This window comes from Lates calcarifer, unplaced genomic scaffold, assembly GCF_001640805.2.
Source record: "Lates calcarifer isolate ASB-BC8 unplaced genomic scaffold, TLL_Latcal_v3 _unitig_327_quiver_877, whole genome shotgun sequence".
In the NCBI taxonomy this organism is placed as follows: Eukaryota; Metazoa; Chordata; class Actinopteri; family Centropomidae; genus Lates; species Lates calcarifer.
The window spans coordinates 12,561-28,263 of NW_026116468.1; the positions used below are offsets into that span (position 1 = coordinate 12,561).

The window sequence follows — 15,703 nt, forward strand, 5'->3', positions numbered from 1 at the left end:
AAGGTGTTGACCTGGCCTCTAAACTCTCCAGATCTCCAATTTCTGTCTCCTCTGGTCTGACTGTTGATGGTTTTATATGGAGCTAAAAGGGCCATAAGTGACCCAGGTGATGATGGTGACGTCCATGCTTCCACTTTGCATTGGTAACTGGGCAAGAATGAATGAGGCTAGATTCTATATTCTTTCATCCTGGTGAGAAAATATATATTTACATACTGAATGTGAATTACTCAAATGTGTGTTTGTATCTGCAGGTTAACACTGACAAATGCACAAATCAGGACAGTCAGATGCACGTGAGAGTCATCACTTTTTAACTTGAGAGGTCAAACAGTGTGAACTTGTGCGCAGAAATATACATGTGAATTTAATTTGTTGTGCACAAATATTGAGATACATGTGTGCATGTTTTCCTTTTGACTTCATGAAACTGTTTTAACGATCTATGCACTCATTTAGCTCCATAGCTTGATGTGCTGCAGACTGATTTGATGTTTGACGTCATGACGTGTTTGGGCTGCAGTGCTGCCGCCTCTTAGAGTGTTTTTGTCCCCCAAACAAATGTCTCATGTTTCTGTCACTGCAGGCAGATCGATGTCATTACTGTCTGCTGGATTGTCACCCAGCAGTTTCCTGTTGCGAACACATCGATGGATTCTCAGCTTCAGTCACACATTAATCTAATATCAGCCACTTTACTCTGCTCGATGTATTTATATTAAGGCATACAGGAAATCTGAGCAGTGTCTCTCTGGAATAACTACTGTTGGGCTCAGCTTGACATTAACCTCTAAGTCCTCAGCATGTCTTCTGCATGCCCACACAAAGCTCAGGAGGCATGTTGCTGCCAGCTGGGGTTAAAATATGGAGGATTTTCAGCTGTTTGCCCAGTCAGCAGGTAGCAATCACTTCAAACGGTCCAATCACACAACTCCACCTGAAGCGGTCAGTGGACAGACTGGGTTCACAAAGCAAGTTTTTACAGTACCTCACTCAGACTCAAGTCATCTCTGTTTCTGGAAATTTTCACTTCAGACAACTTAACTGAACTAATTGCAGTTTAATAAAATAACAGCCCTACAACAAATCCAGACATGCTCTGCAGACATGCCTTAATCTTGAAATATTGGGCACCACTTATTTTTGGGAAATGTCCTCCTAAAGTGGTAAAAATAAAATTCTGTGTTTCACCTGACTGAAAGTGATCCAGCCAGGATGTTGTTGTACAGCTAATTAATTAATGGACATATGGTCTTTACTGTAAGATGCTGCCATCCAGTGGCTCCACTGCCAAATAGCATTCATGTCAAGAGACATGAATGGGTACAAGGACTAATGTCTGTAAAAAATTAAGAACTTAATTATATTGTTTTCAACATTTAAACATTTAAACACATAAACATCCCCCTGTGAGTCAAATATCGTGAAAATAATCACAGCCGCTTCTTCTGTACTCACCGTACAATAAATTAATTTTTACCTGCGTGTCATTAAATACTTACATATATGCACTGCAATGATACACTTATCACAAGACCTTCAGCATTAACATAGTGTTTGCATTTTAACACCCTGGCTGGGAAAATATGAAATCGTTTCACTGCTCATCCTTTACCACCAGTAGTAAATAGTAACTCTGTAGGCAACACAAGCCATTTCTCTGTGATGGTCAAACTTAATTACAGTATCGGCAGATCTCAATATATATTTTGCAGTATTATTTACAGTATTTTGAAAAGGCGATGTGTAGGTTTGTTTAACTATTTCAAAAAGAAATTTGGCAATAATTATCTGACAAGTAAAAACTTCTAAAGTGAAAGTTAAAAGTTACTCTGTGAAACATAGATACAGTACACTTCTCACAGTAGTTGTTCTCTTGTTAGTAAAATTGTGTTCTGACTCTCTGAATCTCCGTTCTTCCTCCAAGGCTTTGAGTTTAGGTAGAAATTTATCAGCATCCTTTAGAGCTGGTCTTTGATGTTGCAGATTTCTTGGCAGATGACCATTTCCCACTCAGACTCCCTCAGTTACATCTTGATCTTGATCTATATGACGTTGTGCTGTTGATTTCTTTTTGCAGATCATCCCTTTGCTTTGTTGAACTTCACAAGGTCCTCTATCTCTCAGTTAAGGGCATTCTCCCTCTCAGTGGTCCTCAGGTCTTTTTTGTATTGAGGCAGACTGGAGTGCTCACTCATTTTTTTCTTTCACAGATTCTTGCCATCTTACTCAAGAACAAGAGCTTTTTAAGTAACTGTACTTACTGTCTTACAGGTGATCTCAATTTGAAAGCTGTATTTCCAAATGATATCTAGTCACTCAGTATATGGCTGTTTGTTTGTTTGTGAGACACTTTGTGTATTTTCCAAGTACTAATGTGATTCTGAAAACCTGGCAGACAAAAGAAACTGTTCCAGTGGAAAGTTAGTATGTCATTTCATGAGAGGGTGTTTCATCTCAGAGTTATTGGTAGAACAGGCAACAGAATCTTGTTAAACACACACACACACACACCCTCACAGACAATGCATAACACTGAATAAAAATGCACTCACACAAATAGGCACACATAACTTAAAAGTTATTTTGGAGATTTGACAGAATCTTGTTTAAAATGAAAGACAGAACGACAAATACAATATTCTCTCTGTTCTTTCTTTTAAGAGTGTAAAACTCACCTGTCAGAGAAATGCTACAACTGACTGCATCATAAATCACTGCAATGAAAATATGAGCTAGCTAGCTGAGTATCATCTACATTATTACAGTAAAAAATGTTGCAAATTGCATATATAGACTGAAAGAGAAGCCTGTAGGAAAGGTAATTCACAACACTTTTACAATAACACATAAAACAAGATAAACCTGCTCTTCGCAAAAACACCAATGCACTAACAATTCATTGTCCTTATAAAAGTGTGCTGTCAAGGTCTTTGATTCCTGTCAACTTAAGGAAGTGGTGAAGAAATATGACAGCAATCTCTAAAGTCTACAAAAGGTTGGCAGTGATCCACATGGGTGTTTACACCTGCTAGACAACATTATTTTAACAGAGCCTGATGTTGGTTTTGCTCTTGCTCAAGCTGAAGGCTGTTGGCAATGGCATTGTAGAGACACATACCTACACACACCAATCCAAACAGATTTTAAGTTTGCAATTATGTGTAATGTTTCTCAGTGCACTGCAGCTTCAGAGAGAAAACAGATAAAAAGAAACAAGGAAAACAACTGCAACCCTTTGACAACAAATATCTACTCAAAAAACTGCAAATACATAAAATGGAAGCAAATTAAGAAACACATTCACCATTTTGACAACACATATGTGGCGTAAACATACTGCAAATACAGTTGTGTCAGTGATGCTTCATCATTATTACACAACAGCTGTCCAGTGAGCCATGGTTTTATAATAACAAAAAACTTTATTTAGAAAGCACAATTCACACACTAAATGCAACACAGTGCTGAATATAAAAATCAGGTACATGTCTTAACCATGTCACAGATAAGATGGGCAAAGCCATTCAGTGATTTAAAAACAATGAAAGAACTTTGAAAATAGTTCTATGACATACAGGTAGCCAATGTAAAAATTTAAAATTGGAGTAATGTGAGTTCTCTGTCTGATTTTTGTCAGAACATGTGCTGCTGCTTTCTGTCTGAGATGTAACTGAACAATAGCTTTCTTAGAAGCACCAGACAGAACAGCATTACAATAGTCAGGCCTGCTGGAGGTAAAAGCATATATTAACTTTTCTGTGTCTGCCTAGAAGAAAAATAACTCTACTATTAATACTACTACTACTACTAATACTCCTTATATGACAGAAGGACACAAGGGTCACGTTTCTACCGTGACGTTCAAAATTTAGGTCTGAGTCAATGATAACACTTAAGTTTTGATCCTGTTTCTTGGTGATTAGTGCAAGTAGTTTTAGGTGGTCAGACAATTTTTCTCTCTTTTTGCAAATTCTAGGATCTTAGTTTTGTCTTCATTTAGCTGTAAGAAGCTCTGAGTCATTCTCAGATTTATGTCAGAGATGTATGCAATCAAGTCGTTGATATAACTCTAATCATTTGAGTTTACAATGTCTAAAGTTAAAACTGTATGGTTGGAAGAGCTGTAAGCGTTTTTGGGGTTGCACTCAGCCAGACTGGTTTATTAATAATATTTATCCTTGTACAGTCTCAGAGGGGAAAAAACAAGAAAAGTCATAGAAACCTGTTGTTCCAATGCATCGACTTGTGCCATGAGATCTCGCCACAACCATATCTGAATCACTGCTGAATAATGGGCTGTATGATGTGTTAACTTACTCTTGTATGTACTCAAGGGACTTTGAACAGTGATGTGACTTCTTAGGTTGTGAAAAAAAGTCAACAAACTTTGTGAGGCTGAAGAACTGCAGTTTATCGAAGTCCCAGGTGATGAATGATGTTCTCAGTCTTGGCCAGTACAATCACAATATGTTCATACACAGAGATATGAGAGGAAGAGCATGTCAGAGGAAAATTGCAAATGGATTGGTCGAGGTTTGTTGGTACCTTCCTTGTGGTACAGAAAATATTGACATATTTCCTAAACCAGTTGCCTTTGCCAATCTGAGAGGAGACATTGGTCAGTCACTCACACAGTTCAGTTTTCTTTTTAAGTGTCAACTGCTACATTTGTATTTCTGGACAAAGTTGAAGAAAATGAGTGCAAGATTCTGACTTCTCTTCAAGATGTGAGATCAAAACTGTTCTTAGTTGTTAATTGCAAGGAGAATGCGACAGAGGACATGATGTCTGTGAAGACAACAGTGGGAGAATTAGATTTACCAAAGGCCAGTGTTAAAGCCAAAGACCAAAGGGTAAGTGTTGCAGGATTCTCACAGAAAATCTGCATAGCCATCAAGAAATCAATGACAAATTTGACCCCCACAATAACCATTGAAAATATGCTTGACAAAGCTGTTGAACTTGGTCTGTCTGTGGATGAATGCAAAAGTGGTGAACAAAAGAAAGCAGCTGAGGAGATCATGAAAGGAACTGGAGTGCGGAGTATATCAGGCTACAAAAGCAAACAACTTCCTTTGCAAGGTATTAACTGGAAAAGGTTAGCACACTTAGAAATGGAGGAATGTAGGCTAAAAAGAGCTGGTGAACTAGGACTAGAAGAATATAAATCTCAGATACAGGCAGAAAAACAACAGATTAAGCAGGAGCTTAGCAAACACAAACTGTCCAGTGCTATGAAGAGTTTTATTGAACACTTATTTGAAACTGAAAAAGAAAAAAGACACTTTTTTCTAAAATGGATGAAACTTAAGCTTTATAGACATTCGCGGTCTGTCATTCAAAGGTCTTTACTGCATTGTGAATTGACAGAGCACCAGAACAAAAAGAAGATAAAGCTTTGCTGGATAGCTCTTTAGGAATAGAGCATTACATGAGAGAGATGGCACTGATCTATGAGGTTTCCTTGCAGTCACAAGACACTGAAATGCTCTTGGATGGATATCCTTTAGAACTCTTGGATGGAGATGCTTCCAATGTCCCAGAGAGATGGGTGATAGATGTGCTGATGGAGCTTCACAGGAAGGTTGGGGAGCAGAGCAGACTGTTGGTACTGACTGTGTTGGGTGTTCAAAGTACCGGGAAGTCAACACTTCTCAACACCTCTCAAACACTATGTTTGGTGTGCAGTTTCCTGTCAGCAGCGGCAGATGCACAAGAGGAGCTTATATGCTCTTCCTTAAAGTTGGAGAGGATTTGAAAAGTGACTTAAATTGTGACTTTGTTGTCCTCATTGACACAGAGGGTCTGAAGTCTCCTGATCTTGCACAACTAGAGGACAGTTATGAACATGACAACCAGCTGGCAACTTTTGTCATTGGCTTAAGTGATGTCACCATTATTAACATTGCAATGGAAAACTTGACTGAAATGAAAGATGTCCTGCAAATCACAGCTCACGCATTCTTAAGAATGAAGCAAATTGGTAAAAAACCAGTTTGTCATTTTGTTCATCAGAATGTTGCCAGAGTTTCAGCTCATGCAAAGACCATGATTGAAAGAAAACATCTCTTAGACCAACTCAATGAAATGACTCAAATTGCAGCTGAAATGGAAAGGCAGCCTTCTATAAAAGCATTCACAGATGTGCTGGACTATGACATAGAAAAGAACAACTGGAACATCCCAGGACTCTGGCATGGAACCCCACCAATGGCACCTGTGAACATTGGTTACAGTGAAGCTGTGGCAGATTTCAAACAAAATCTTTTGGATACAGTGAAAAGTGACAGAACTAATGAAGTCTCAAAGATACCAGAGTTTCTAGAATGGATGAAAAGTCTCTGGAAAGCAGTCAAGTATGAGAACTTCATCTTTAGTTTCAGAAACACCCTTGTGGCTCATGCCTATGACAACTTGTGCAAAGAATTCAATCAATGGGAATGGGACTTTAGAAAAGAGATTCTCTCCTGGCAGAATAAAGCAGAGTTAGAAATCTTAAATGCTGACAATGAAGCTGAGGTGGAGACTTGGAACAGATTGGTTGCATCAAAAAAGGGAGGTGTCAGACAAAATAACAGACCAACAAACAAACAAAAAACTACAAAATATAAAATAAACAAAATAAAGGAGAAACTCAGTGACTACTACAAAAAGAAAGACAGACACATAAATCTGATAGAGAAATACAAAGTTGACTTCATCAACAGTATCAACAGTCTGGCAAATGAAATTCAACATTCTGTGCATAATAAACTGGATTGTGTTCTTGAGCAAAAAATAAGTTCAAAAAAGGTTCAGGACATTCAGAGAGAATACAGAGCTGTGATTGAAGACCAGGTCATGAAGCTCCTGAGTGACTGCAAAGAGTCCACACTGACTGATGAACAACTGACACATGAGTTTGAAAAGATGTGGAATGGAGCTACTGTAAATGTGTCTGGCCTGAAAGAGCGAGATATTGCAGCATGTGTCCTCAATCAGTTGAGAAAGAATTTCTCAAATCTGAATGTCAATAAAGAACTGCAGAACATTGGAGACCTAACAGATATCGGGAAGGATCAATTTAAAACCACAAGAGACCATGTAGACTCCTATATGAAGAAGTTTCAATATTGGTTTAGTGGAGATTTGCAGAGCTTTGCAGACAGTGTCATTGACACTTCCACAAAGTTTGTTCTTGATAAAACAAAGGCAAATGGAGATTATCATGACTCCTTCACAAGGGATATTCTGAAAAAAATAGATGAATCCCTTCAACGAAACTACAGGCATTACAAAACAAATTCACAGTTTGAGATTGAGCTGAAACTTCACATTTGTGGCATTGCCTCAAGAGAGTTTCTCAAAATGCACAAAAAATTCTTGTCAGAGAATGATCCACAAACTCAGTTGGAAAAGTACAAGACTCAGTACTTGTCAGATTTTCTTGACTTATACAAACAAAAAGATGATTGCCAACATAAAGCAACTGCTTTTGTCCAATTGTGTATCAAACCTGCTGTAGAAGAGTACATCAGTAGGTCTCTGGGAGTAGATATTGTGGATGAAATTTTGACAAGTTGCCATTCAGCAGAGTACAGCTCACGTTCATTTTTCCAGTACAACATTCAGAAAGAGCTGCTGAAAAACAAAGACTTTGAGAGTTTTGTCAAGTACATTGGTAACTATGAAATATATGTGAAGGATTGGATATTTCAGCACATCCTGAAAAAAATGGCAGAGGACAAAACTTTGTGCAAACTGAAGAACAAGAATCTGCAGGTCATAGTTAGAAAAATAACAGAGGCAATAGAGGAGGCCTCAAAAAGAGAGGATGGTGCTCTGCTGCCAGACAACAAGGAGAGCATCACAGAGCTCATCAGCAACATGCGCACATATTTGACTAAAGACATCTCACTTTCAGGTTGAAAAAACCACCTTGTTCCAAATCCAAAGTACATGCCATCAATTTATCAACAGCCTAAAGATCTCAATAGAGGACTTAAAAAAACAACTTCAATGGGAATTCACAAACTCTGAAGACCTCACTGAGACTCTGAACAAGCTTCCTGTCAAACCACAGGATGAGCTGTTCAAGCGAGTGTTCCCTGTGAGGCTGGAGACACACGCACTAAAGGGGAGTGGCATCCTTACAAGGACTACACAAGGTACTATCCAGACTGGCTGATTCCTCCAGACCCCACCATAGAAGCATCTGACTACTGGAAATATGTCCTAGTACAATACAATGACAGATTTGCTCAAGAATACAAAGCCAAGCCAGCTGATGCTCCAGAGGCCTGGAGGAGAATCACAAAGAAACAAGCACTGAAAGACTTTCAACATAAAGTGAAAAAACGAATAATCATGACAAATATCTTTAAACAAAACAATATTTAAACATGCAAGAATTGTTCATATACAAATGTAAATTTTGGAAAAGACCAAAAGAATACAGGGACTAAGCATGTCAGGACATTCCACAGAACAATAAACAATAAACAGTCATATAAACAAATTACAACATTATTATTATTATTATTATTATTATTATTTACAAACCCAGAAGTCCTCAGCCTAATTCAGCATCATGAAAAGCAACTCAAACCTTTGAAATCTGTGCATGAAATGATCTTAATAAAACAGAATATAACATTGTATGTTTAAGTGTATGCTGTTTTGTAAATGTTATGACTTTATGGCTTCTTGTATATCTGTCTATATAATTACTGGTCTGCAATAATTATGATGGTAATGATGAAAATAATAATGATATACTACAAGTACAAAAGAGATAATTTTTTGTGATATTCCTCTGGTAGTTTTTATTTTTCTAGATGTATGAGCGCTGGTGTGCACAATAGTGATGATGATGATGATGATTTACTACAGAGACCATGTGATAGAGAGATGCTTTATGTCAGATATGTCAGCATGCTTTCAGCTTCACACTTGGCTGTCTAATGCTGACTTTTAAACAATATTTGATACAAATCAGTGATAAATAAATATTGATACAAATGACTTGGTGCTGACTTGCTTTGGTTTTTACAAAGATGTTCAAACCACAGAAACAGTCAGACGACATAAAATACCTACAATATTTGATATCCTATGAAGTACAAATATCATGTGATGAAATACTTTTAATGTGTCTCAATTTACATTTTGAAAAAGTTTTGTTATCTCTGACTTATTGTTTTTTTAATATTTTTTTTACTGATTAAGTTTTTCATTCATCTTGCTACACAGCTCTGTGCATAACAACAAGTACTAAAGATAATGATGCTGATGCTGATGCTGGTGATGAAGATGTTGAAGTACACACACCATGTCAAACAGATGTTTTCTCATGTCATTATCATTCATATCTTCATTACTTTTCATTAATATTTTTACTGTTTTATTTCTAATAGATACATATAAAATATTTGAATCTCTTAATGTATATTTGATAGAAGTCAGTGAATAAGAAATGTTCAGTATATGTTGATGTAACGGACTTAGCTGTAGCTTATGTTTAAACCCACGCTAATCAAGCCAACAGCAGAGAATACTGTGGCATCTTTTCAGGCAGATGATGATTTAAACAAGTTACAATGAAGTTGTAAAGCTGGAAACTGTCATATTTGTTAACATTTTCTGTGTGACTTTTGTTTTTTTCCCTCTTCCAATTTGATGTACATTAAAGTCATGTGCATAATGACAAGTCATGATAGTTATGATAATATATGCACAAAGACAATGTGGAAAAATGTTTTGTATGACAATGTTAGGGTTAGGGTTACAATGTGTCACAATGATGTGAAAAAACAATGACATTATTAAAGTCTTTTGAGTATCTAGTAGTGATGAACCTATGGAGAATTATCAGCTGAATCTGAAGCTCCCCTCAGCTTTACAATAAGTTTCAACTCACTGTATATTTGTCCAGACTACAGCTTTACTGTTCTGGTTTACTCTCACTGCTTTGTTGTTTTCAGTCACAGCTACAGCTATTCTCATAGACACAGCTATATAAAGCCACTACATACTACCTGCTACAAGATTTTATACTTGTTATGTGATGTACTGAAACACTGGAAATATAAAAGGTCCACTCATCATGTTTTCTATTGGAACGCATACTGTAGCTGTTGCTCCTAGAAATGTGTTTTGTTTTTAATGTGTCATTCAGTAAATGCAGTGTTTTGCAGTGTGTCAGTGGGAACTTGCCACATAACTGCAACATTCTTGCTTTGATTTCATCTGATAACCTTTGCTGCTCTCTCATGTTTTTTCCTGTCTGCTTCTTCTCTGACTGTCCAGTAGAGACAGAAACCCCACAAAATGACAACACTGGTGTATCTGTGTGTCATCTAAAGATGAAATTCCATTCTGAGAAGCCTTTACATTGTTTGCAATGAATGCATGGGGTTTGGGATTACACGTATTTTTGTGCTCAGAGTTTTGAAATGATCCAAACTCCAAGGAAAAGCATAAATTATTAAGACAAAACTGCAAAAACCAACACCAGGGGGCACCAAAGACTGAATGACATTAAATTTATAGATTCAACAATAGATGGAGTACCATCCTCAGTTGCCTTATAATATTATAAATTATCCTATCTCATACAGTTGCTTTAATGCAACTTCACAACAAATTTTCAATGTACAAATCTGATAATGCTTCAAGTTTCACAGAGCCTTTCAGCGGTATAGGATGGAGATTATAGGACAGCCATTAGGGGCTAAAGTGAAACCCACATGTATTTTAAATCCAACTTTAAGCTCACTTTTAAAATAAAAACGAAATGTAGCAGTTATCATGCTGCATCTTGTCTCTCAACCACATATGGTCACAGATTTTGGTCAGCATCTGACAGATAATATCCTTTTGTTATAGAATCTTTAGACCCTACTAAGACATACAAAGTGAGGCTGATATCAGTGAGGTAAAATTATGAGCAGTAATGCATGGGTCACATTCATCCCTTGCTTTGATGCAAAGGCAATTTAAATCCAGTGTGGAAATGGCAAACTATACTTGTAACAATGAAAATTACTGTAAAGAGAAGTAATTACAGAATGTAAATACAGTGAATGGTCATTGCTGAACAAATGTTGACTATAAATACTGTCAAAAACTGATTTCTTAAAAATCTTAATAAGCGAAAAGTATTTTATGTCCCCTGTAAATATGATGAAATGTTTACATTTTTTTAATATCTTGAAATTTCATTAATTCCTCATTGCCTATTGTTCCTTCTCACTGTATTGTAAAAAAATGTATTGCTAATTTAAGTTTATATATTCATAAAAAGGATACTGGCCTGCATTTTTGTTGTGATTAAGTCGTCCTGTGATAATTTGATCATGTAATATGAAGACACGTGCTTGTGAGTGTCACTGGAAAATTTGTCGTTATTTCCCCACTTTGCCACAGCCTGACTGTGTCAGCATTCTTGACCGTGTCAGTTTATCCAGGTCCTACCACAAAGGTCAGAGGTCCAGTGTCATGGTAGTTCAGTGCAACAAAAGGTGGTGTGTCTGCTGTTGTTCCCCCTCTACTTCTACACATCTACCTCCTTTTCTTTATCACAGCCCGTACATATAATACATTTAAATCAACAAGTTTGACAAAGTCAACATCATGCCGCATTTAGCTCTTCTGCCACATCTATATGAATTATTATGAAATAATATGGTAACATTTATTTCAATCAATATTGTGTTGATCTGAAACAACTATTAACATTTTGTCTGTTCTGCATATAAAACACAAAAAGCAGAACTTGCACTAGATGTGTGCTGTGATAAAGAAAGTGGAACTTGATGTAGATGTAGAGAAGCTGAATAACCACAACTGTATGTGAGAGACAGAAATATAGTTTACAAGAAAAGTGATGTTGTGGTTCCTAGCTAAAAACCCCTACAGGCAAGGATATTTTAGCTAGAGACGGCTGACTAATGCCTTATGATCTAGGTATCAGACAGGTTTCTACATTTATTCATACCTCCATTGTCACCCCATCTAGTGAGACTATCACACTTGTATGGGCTTTGACACTGGTTCTTCAAATCTGGTGGTGGCTACCCTGTGCTTCTCACTGCTATCTGAGCCATCAGCCATGACTAACTCATCTCCTGGGCTAGTTATGTTAGGCCCTTTCTTTCTCTCAGATATGCTAGTTTCATTAAGATCTATACTTTTTTAGCTTGGAGTAACCCTTTCTTATCCCGTGCTTGGTTGCTATAGGTGCACTGACAGATACTGCTGTAATGTGATGGTGCGCATTAGGTTACCTTTTTTGGTCATTGTTATTATTTTGTTCCCCTTTTCTGTTATTTGATTAGTGTCCTGTTGGTGTATCAAAGGTCACTGGGGCCTCCAAGAGGTGAGTCATGGTCACATTTCATGTAGCTGCATATCTCGCAACAGTGGTCATTAAAGGAAATGGGCCTGTCACGTTGTCAAGCCAACCACAATTTGTTCCTTTCAAAAAACGTGACATCTTGCACATCATTTGACAGATGTCCTTGAAGTATAAGAACACTCAGCTTTAGGGGGGTTCTCAGAAGAAATGACATTGACTGCCGGAGCAGAACCAGACACTATGTGAGTATCTTTTAGAGGCTGATGTTCCGGAGGGTGATTTTTAAACATTTTACGATTTTTGTCACCCATTCTTACTATCACGACTAATATTAACTATATTCTTAAGTATTGCTGTAAGAAAAACAACTATAGGATAAAGACACAAACAAATTGAGTATGGGGCTGAATTTGTACTTACTTTATTATTGAATTTCAATCAAATTTAATTCAAATTATTTGGCTTCTTCATGAATTGAAACATAAAATATGTAGTAAATATGTAAAGATGATCCTAGCCATAAAAATGCATGCAAAAAGAAAAATATATATAACCCACAAGTATGAGAAGCAAAAAAAAAAAAAAGCGTGCAAGTCTGATCAGAGTTGTTTTTTGGTATTTCTGTAGTTCCCCTAGGTTGTGCAGCTGCTGAGGGTGGGGGGCTGACTTTGCCAGTAATAGCATGGTCCGTACAAATTAATGAGTATTAATAAACAACAAACTGGCAGGAGAGTTACTAGTGCTCTGGTCAGGACTAGCTTGAAGAGCAATTGTTGTTAGACTGCATGCATTTAAAACAAGACTGCTATTTAGGTCTGACTTTCTGGCACTCATAGAAGTTTAATGTAACGAGTTAACAATCTGTCTCCTCTGCTGTGTGTGTGTGTTTGTGTACATGGAGGGGCTAAGACCCACATGAAGATGAAATGATGAAATGGGAGTCAATGGAGAGACTCACGTTGAACTGATATAAAACAGGTGCACATAAATTAGGTAAATAGCATAAATAAAATATTTTGTTTTTGTAATATTATATTGTATATAAGTATTTATTTATTTTAAATTTTTTGGTTTCTTGGGAGGGTGGGTGGTCTTGTTGGGCAGGGGGTCTTGTTGGGAGGGTGGGCAGGCCCACAAGGCAATGGTAGGGCAAACACTGCTGTGAGTACTATCAATAAATATACCAGGTGCAAGTAGTACAAGGAAAAAACGTGCCTGACACACCTGAATGTGTAACAGGTGTGTCAGAAAGAACCTTTTTTCTTTGTCACAATATTTTCTTGTGACAGGAAATTCCAAAAACCTATTCTTGTCTCTAAATCACTGCAGGAACAGAAAACAAGAGCAAAGCAGCACTAATACTGCCTGTGTTTAGGTTTAGGTTACAAAAGTGCTTTGGTTCACATTAAGAAATAATTGTAGTTTCTGTTAAATAAAACAACCATGTTGTATTTTGTGATTCAATTTACTGTCTACTTCTTCTGTATTACACCAGACCAGGATCTTTGCCAAACCATAACCAAGCGCTGTGGGAGTCAAAAAAGAACCATAAAAAAGTTAAATGAACTGATGAGGTTGCATGTAACTTAATGAAACCTAAGCTATATCAGTTCTCATGGTCCATGTATCCTTCAACTGTGAACAGTCTGTTCATGACCTACTACTAACAAGTGGTTGTCTATATAAACATTTGGCATTCATTCAATCTGCATATTACATTACATAACTAAGATATGTATCCTCGTTGCTACAATGCTACCTGCTTTCACACATCCGACTCACTCCTCCTCTACTGCATCCTCTTACAGAGCATTTAGTCATGTACTTATTTGTGTCTTTATATTTCTAAATGCAGATGAATGAAGGGAAAAGTCTGCCCACATCTTCTTTGGACCGGAGCCTGCAGGTACACTCTCAGTCAGATTCTTCCTTTAATAACTGTATCTTGTTTATAAAAAACAAAAACCCCAAACCAAAATGTTCAATATTAAGTAAATGCATTAGACAAAAATATTATTATGCTATTTAATTTCATAATTCATTTTCAAAGTAACTCAATTTTAATGGGAATCATTTTTATTCCATTATACACATTTTATTTCAAATAACCTTTTTCAAAAGCATCCTATTTCTGGCTCAGTAGCAGAGCCATACAAGAAAAGTGTGTCTTCTCATGAGGAGCTGCCTTCATATCAGGAAAAATGTGATCAACCTCATGTCCTTTCATTGCATGCACATGACTCCCTCTTTGGGAGTGACATTTTGTCTGTGCATTAGATTTGCTGTGATAGTAGGTGTTACGGGTGTTGCATGGTGTTAAGGCACACACCAATTACATAACTTGCCCACTGTCTTTTTCAGTTCATTTTATAGATGTAAATCCTATTCAGTTCATCTTTGCGTACCAGCAGTAGTTTATCAAATAAAAAACGTGGTAAAATACTACTTATCAATATTTACTATGATGGTGAACTGAAAGTGTCTGCTCCTCAGCTGTAGCAGAATCATATCACATGATGAGAGGAGAGTTGACATGTGACGTTTAAGTCATGCAGTCAGGCACTGTGCCCTTGAAAAATAAGTTCCTTTCAATTAAGGGAGTTCCTCTGGGGTACAATCCATCACAGAAGACAGGAGATGTCCACAGATGCTCCCCTGACAAGTTTGGGGAGCAATCTGGAAAGGAGGGATGGTGAGGGGTGTGTTGAAGCCCCTTTGGAGTGATGAACACATCAGTGTAAAGGTGTTGAGAGTAGTCTACCTGACCCATGTGGCACTTCTACTGTTCATCCAAGGAAGACCTAGAAGAGTACTTTGTCCTAGTAAGAACAGACATCTCCTCCACTCGGTACCACATAAAGCACTAGAGCTGTAGTAGCCTCTCGGCAATGTCGTGTGTGACATGATTGTGTTTAACACATCACACTGCCAGAGGGTATATTATGAAATAAAAACTGATATCATGAAAAGTGACATTGGTAAAGTGGCACATGTATGTTGCATTGTTGGTAGCAATGCAAATATGAAATAAATGTAGTCTTTTAAAGAAGGGCACTCTGAAATTAAATGGTATATTATGAAATAAAAATTGAAATGAAATAAAAAGTTTATTTCATATTAACTTGTTTACTTAATATTGAACAATTACAAGTTTAAACCATCAGATGAAAATGTGCAGCTATTCTGAATGTAACCTATATTGTCTTTAAACAGCCTCAAAAATATTTCAACTAATGAACTTATTCCTGGACATAAAATTTTACCAGAAAACCTCACCTGTGACTCTGGAGTGCCACCTGCCTGTCTAGAGCGGTTGAGCAGAAAGTATGGGGCAATGCTTTTGTTCAAAGTGTTCAGGTAGGA

General features: G+C 37.1%; 1 protein-coding gene and 1 long non-coding RNA gene across 2 annotated transcripts; both read left to right on the forward strand.

The window, feature by feature from the left end:
- The first annotated feature begins 4,943 nt into the window (after positions 1-4,943).
- On the forward strand, positions 4,944-7,911 carry LOC108894401 (interferon-induced very large GTPase 1-like). The gene is given in 3 exon segments (XM_051068214.1): positions 4,944-5,376; positions 5,379-5,659; positions 5,662-7,911. Coding segments are annotated over 3 exon segments (2,964 nt in total).
- Positions 7,912-12,499: 4,588 nt separating this feature from the next.
- LOC108894407 (uncharacterized) lies at positions 12,500-15,698 on the forward strand. The gene is made up of 3 exons (XR_001962811.2): positions 12,500-12,582; positions 14,196-14,246; positions 15,607-15,698. It is a non-coding gene; the product is annotated as an uncharacterized LOC108894407 (long non-coding RNA).
- The last annotated feature ends 5 nt before the right edge of the window (positions 15,699-15,703 follow it).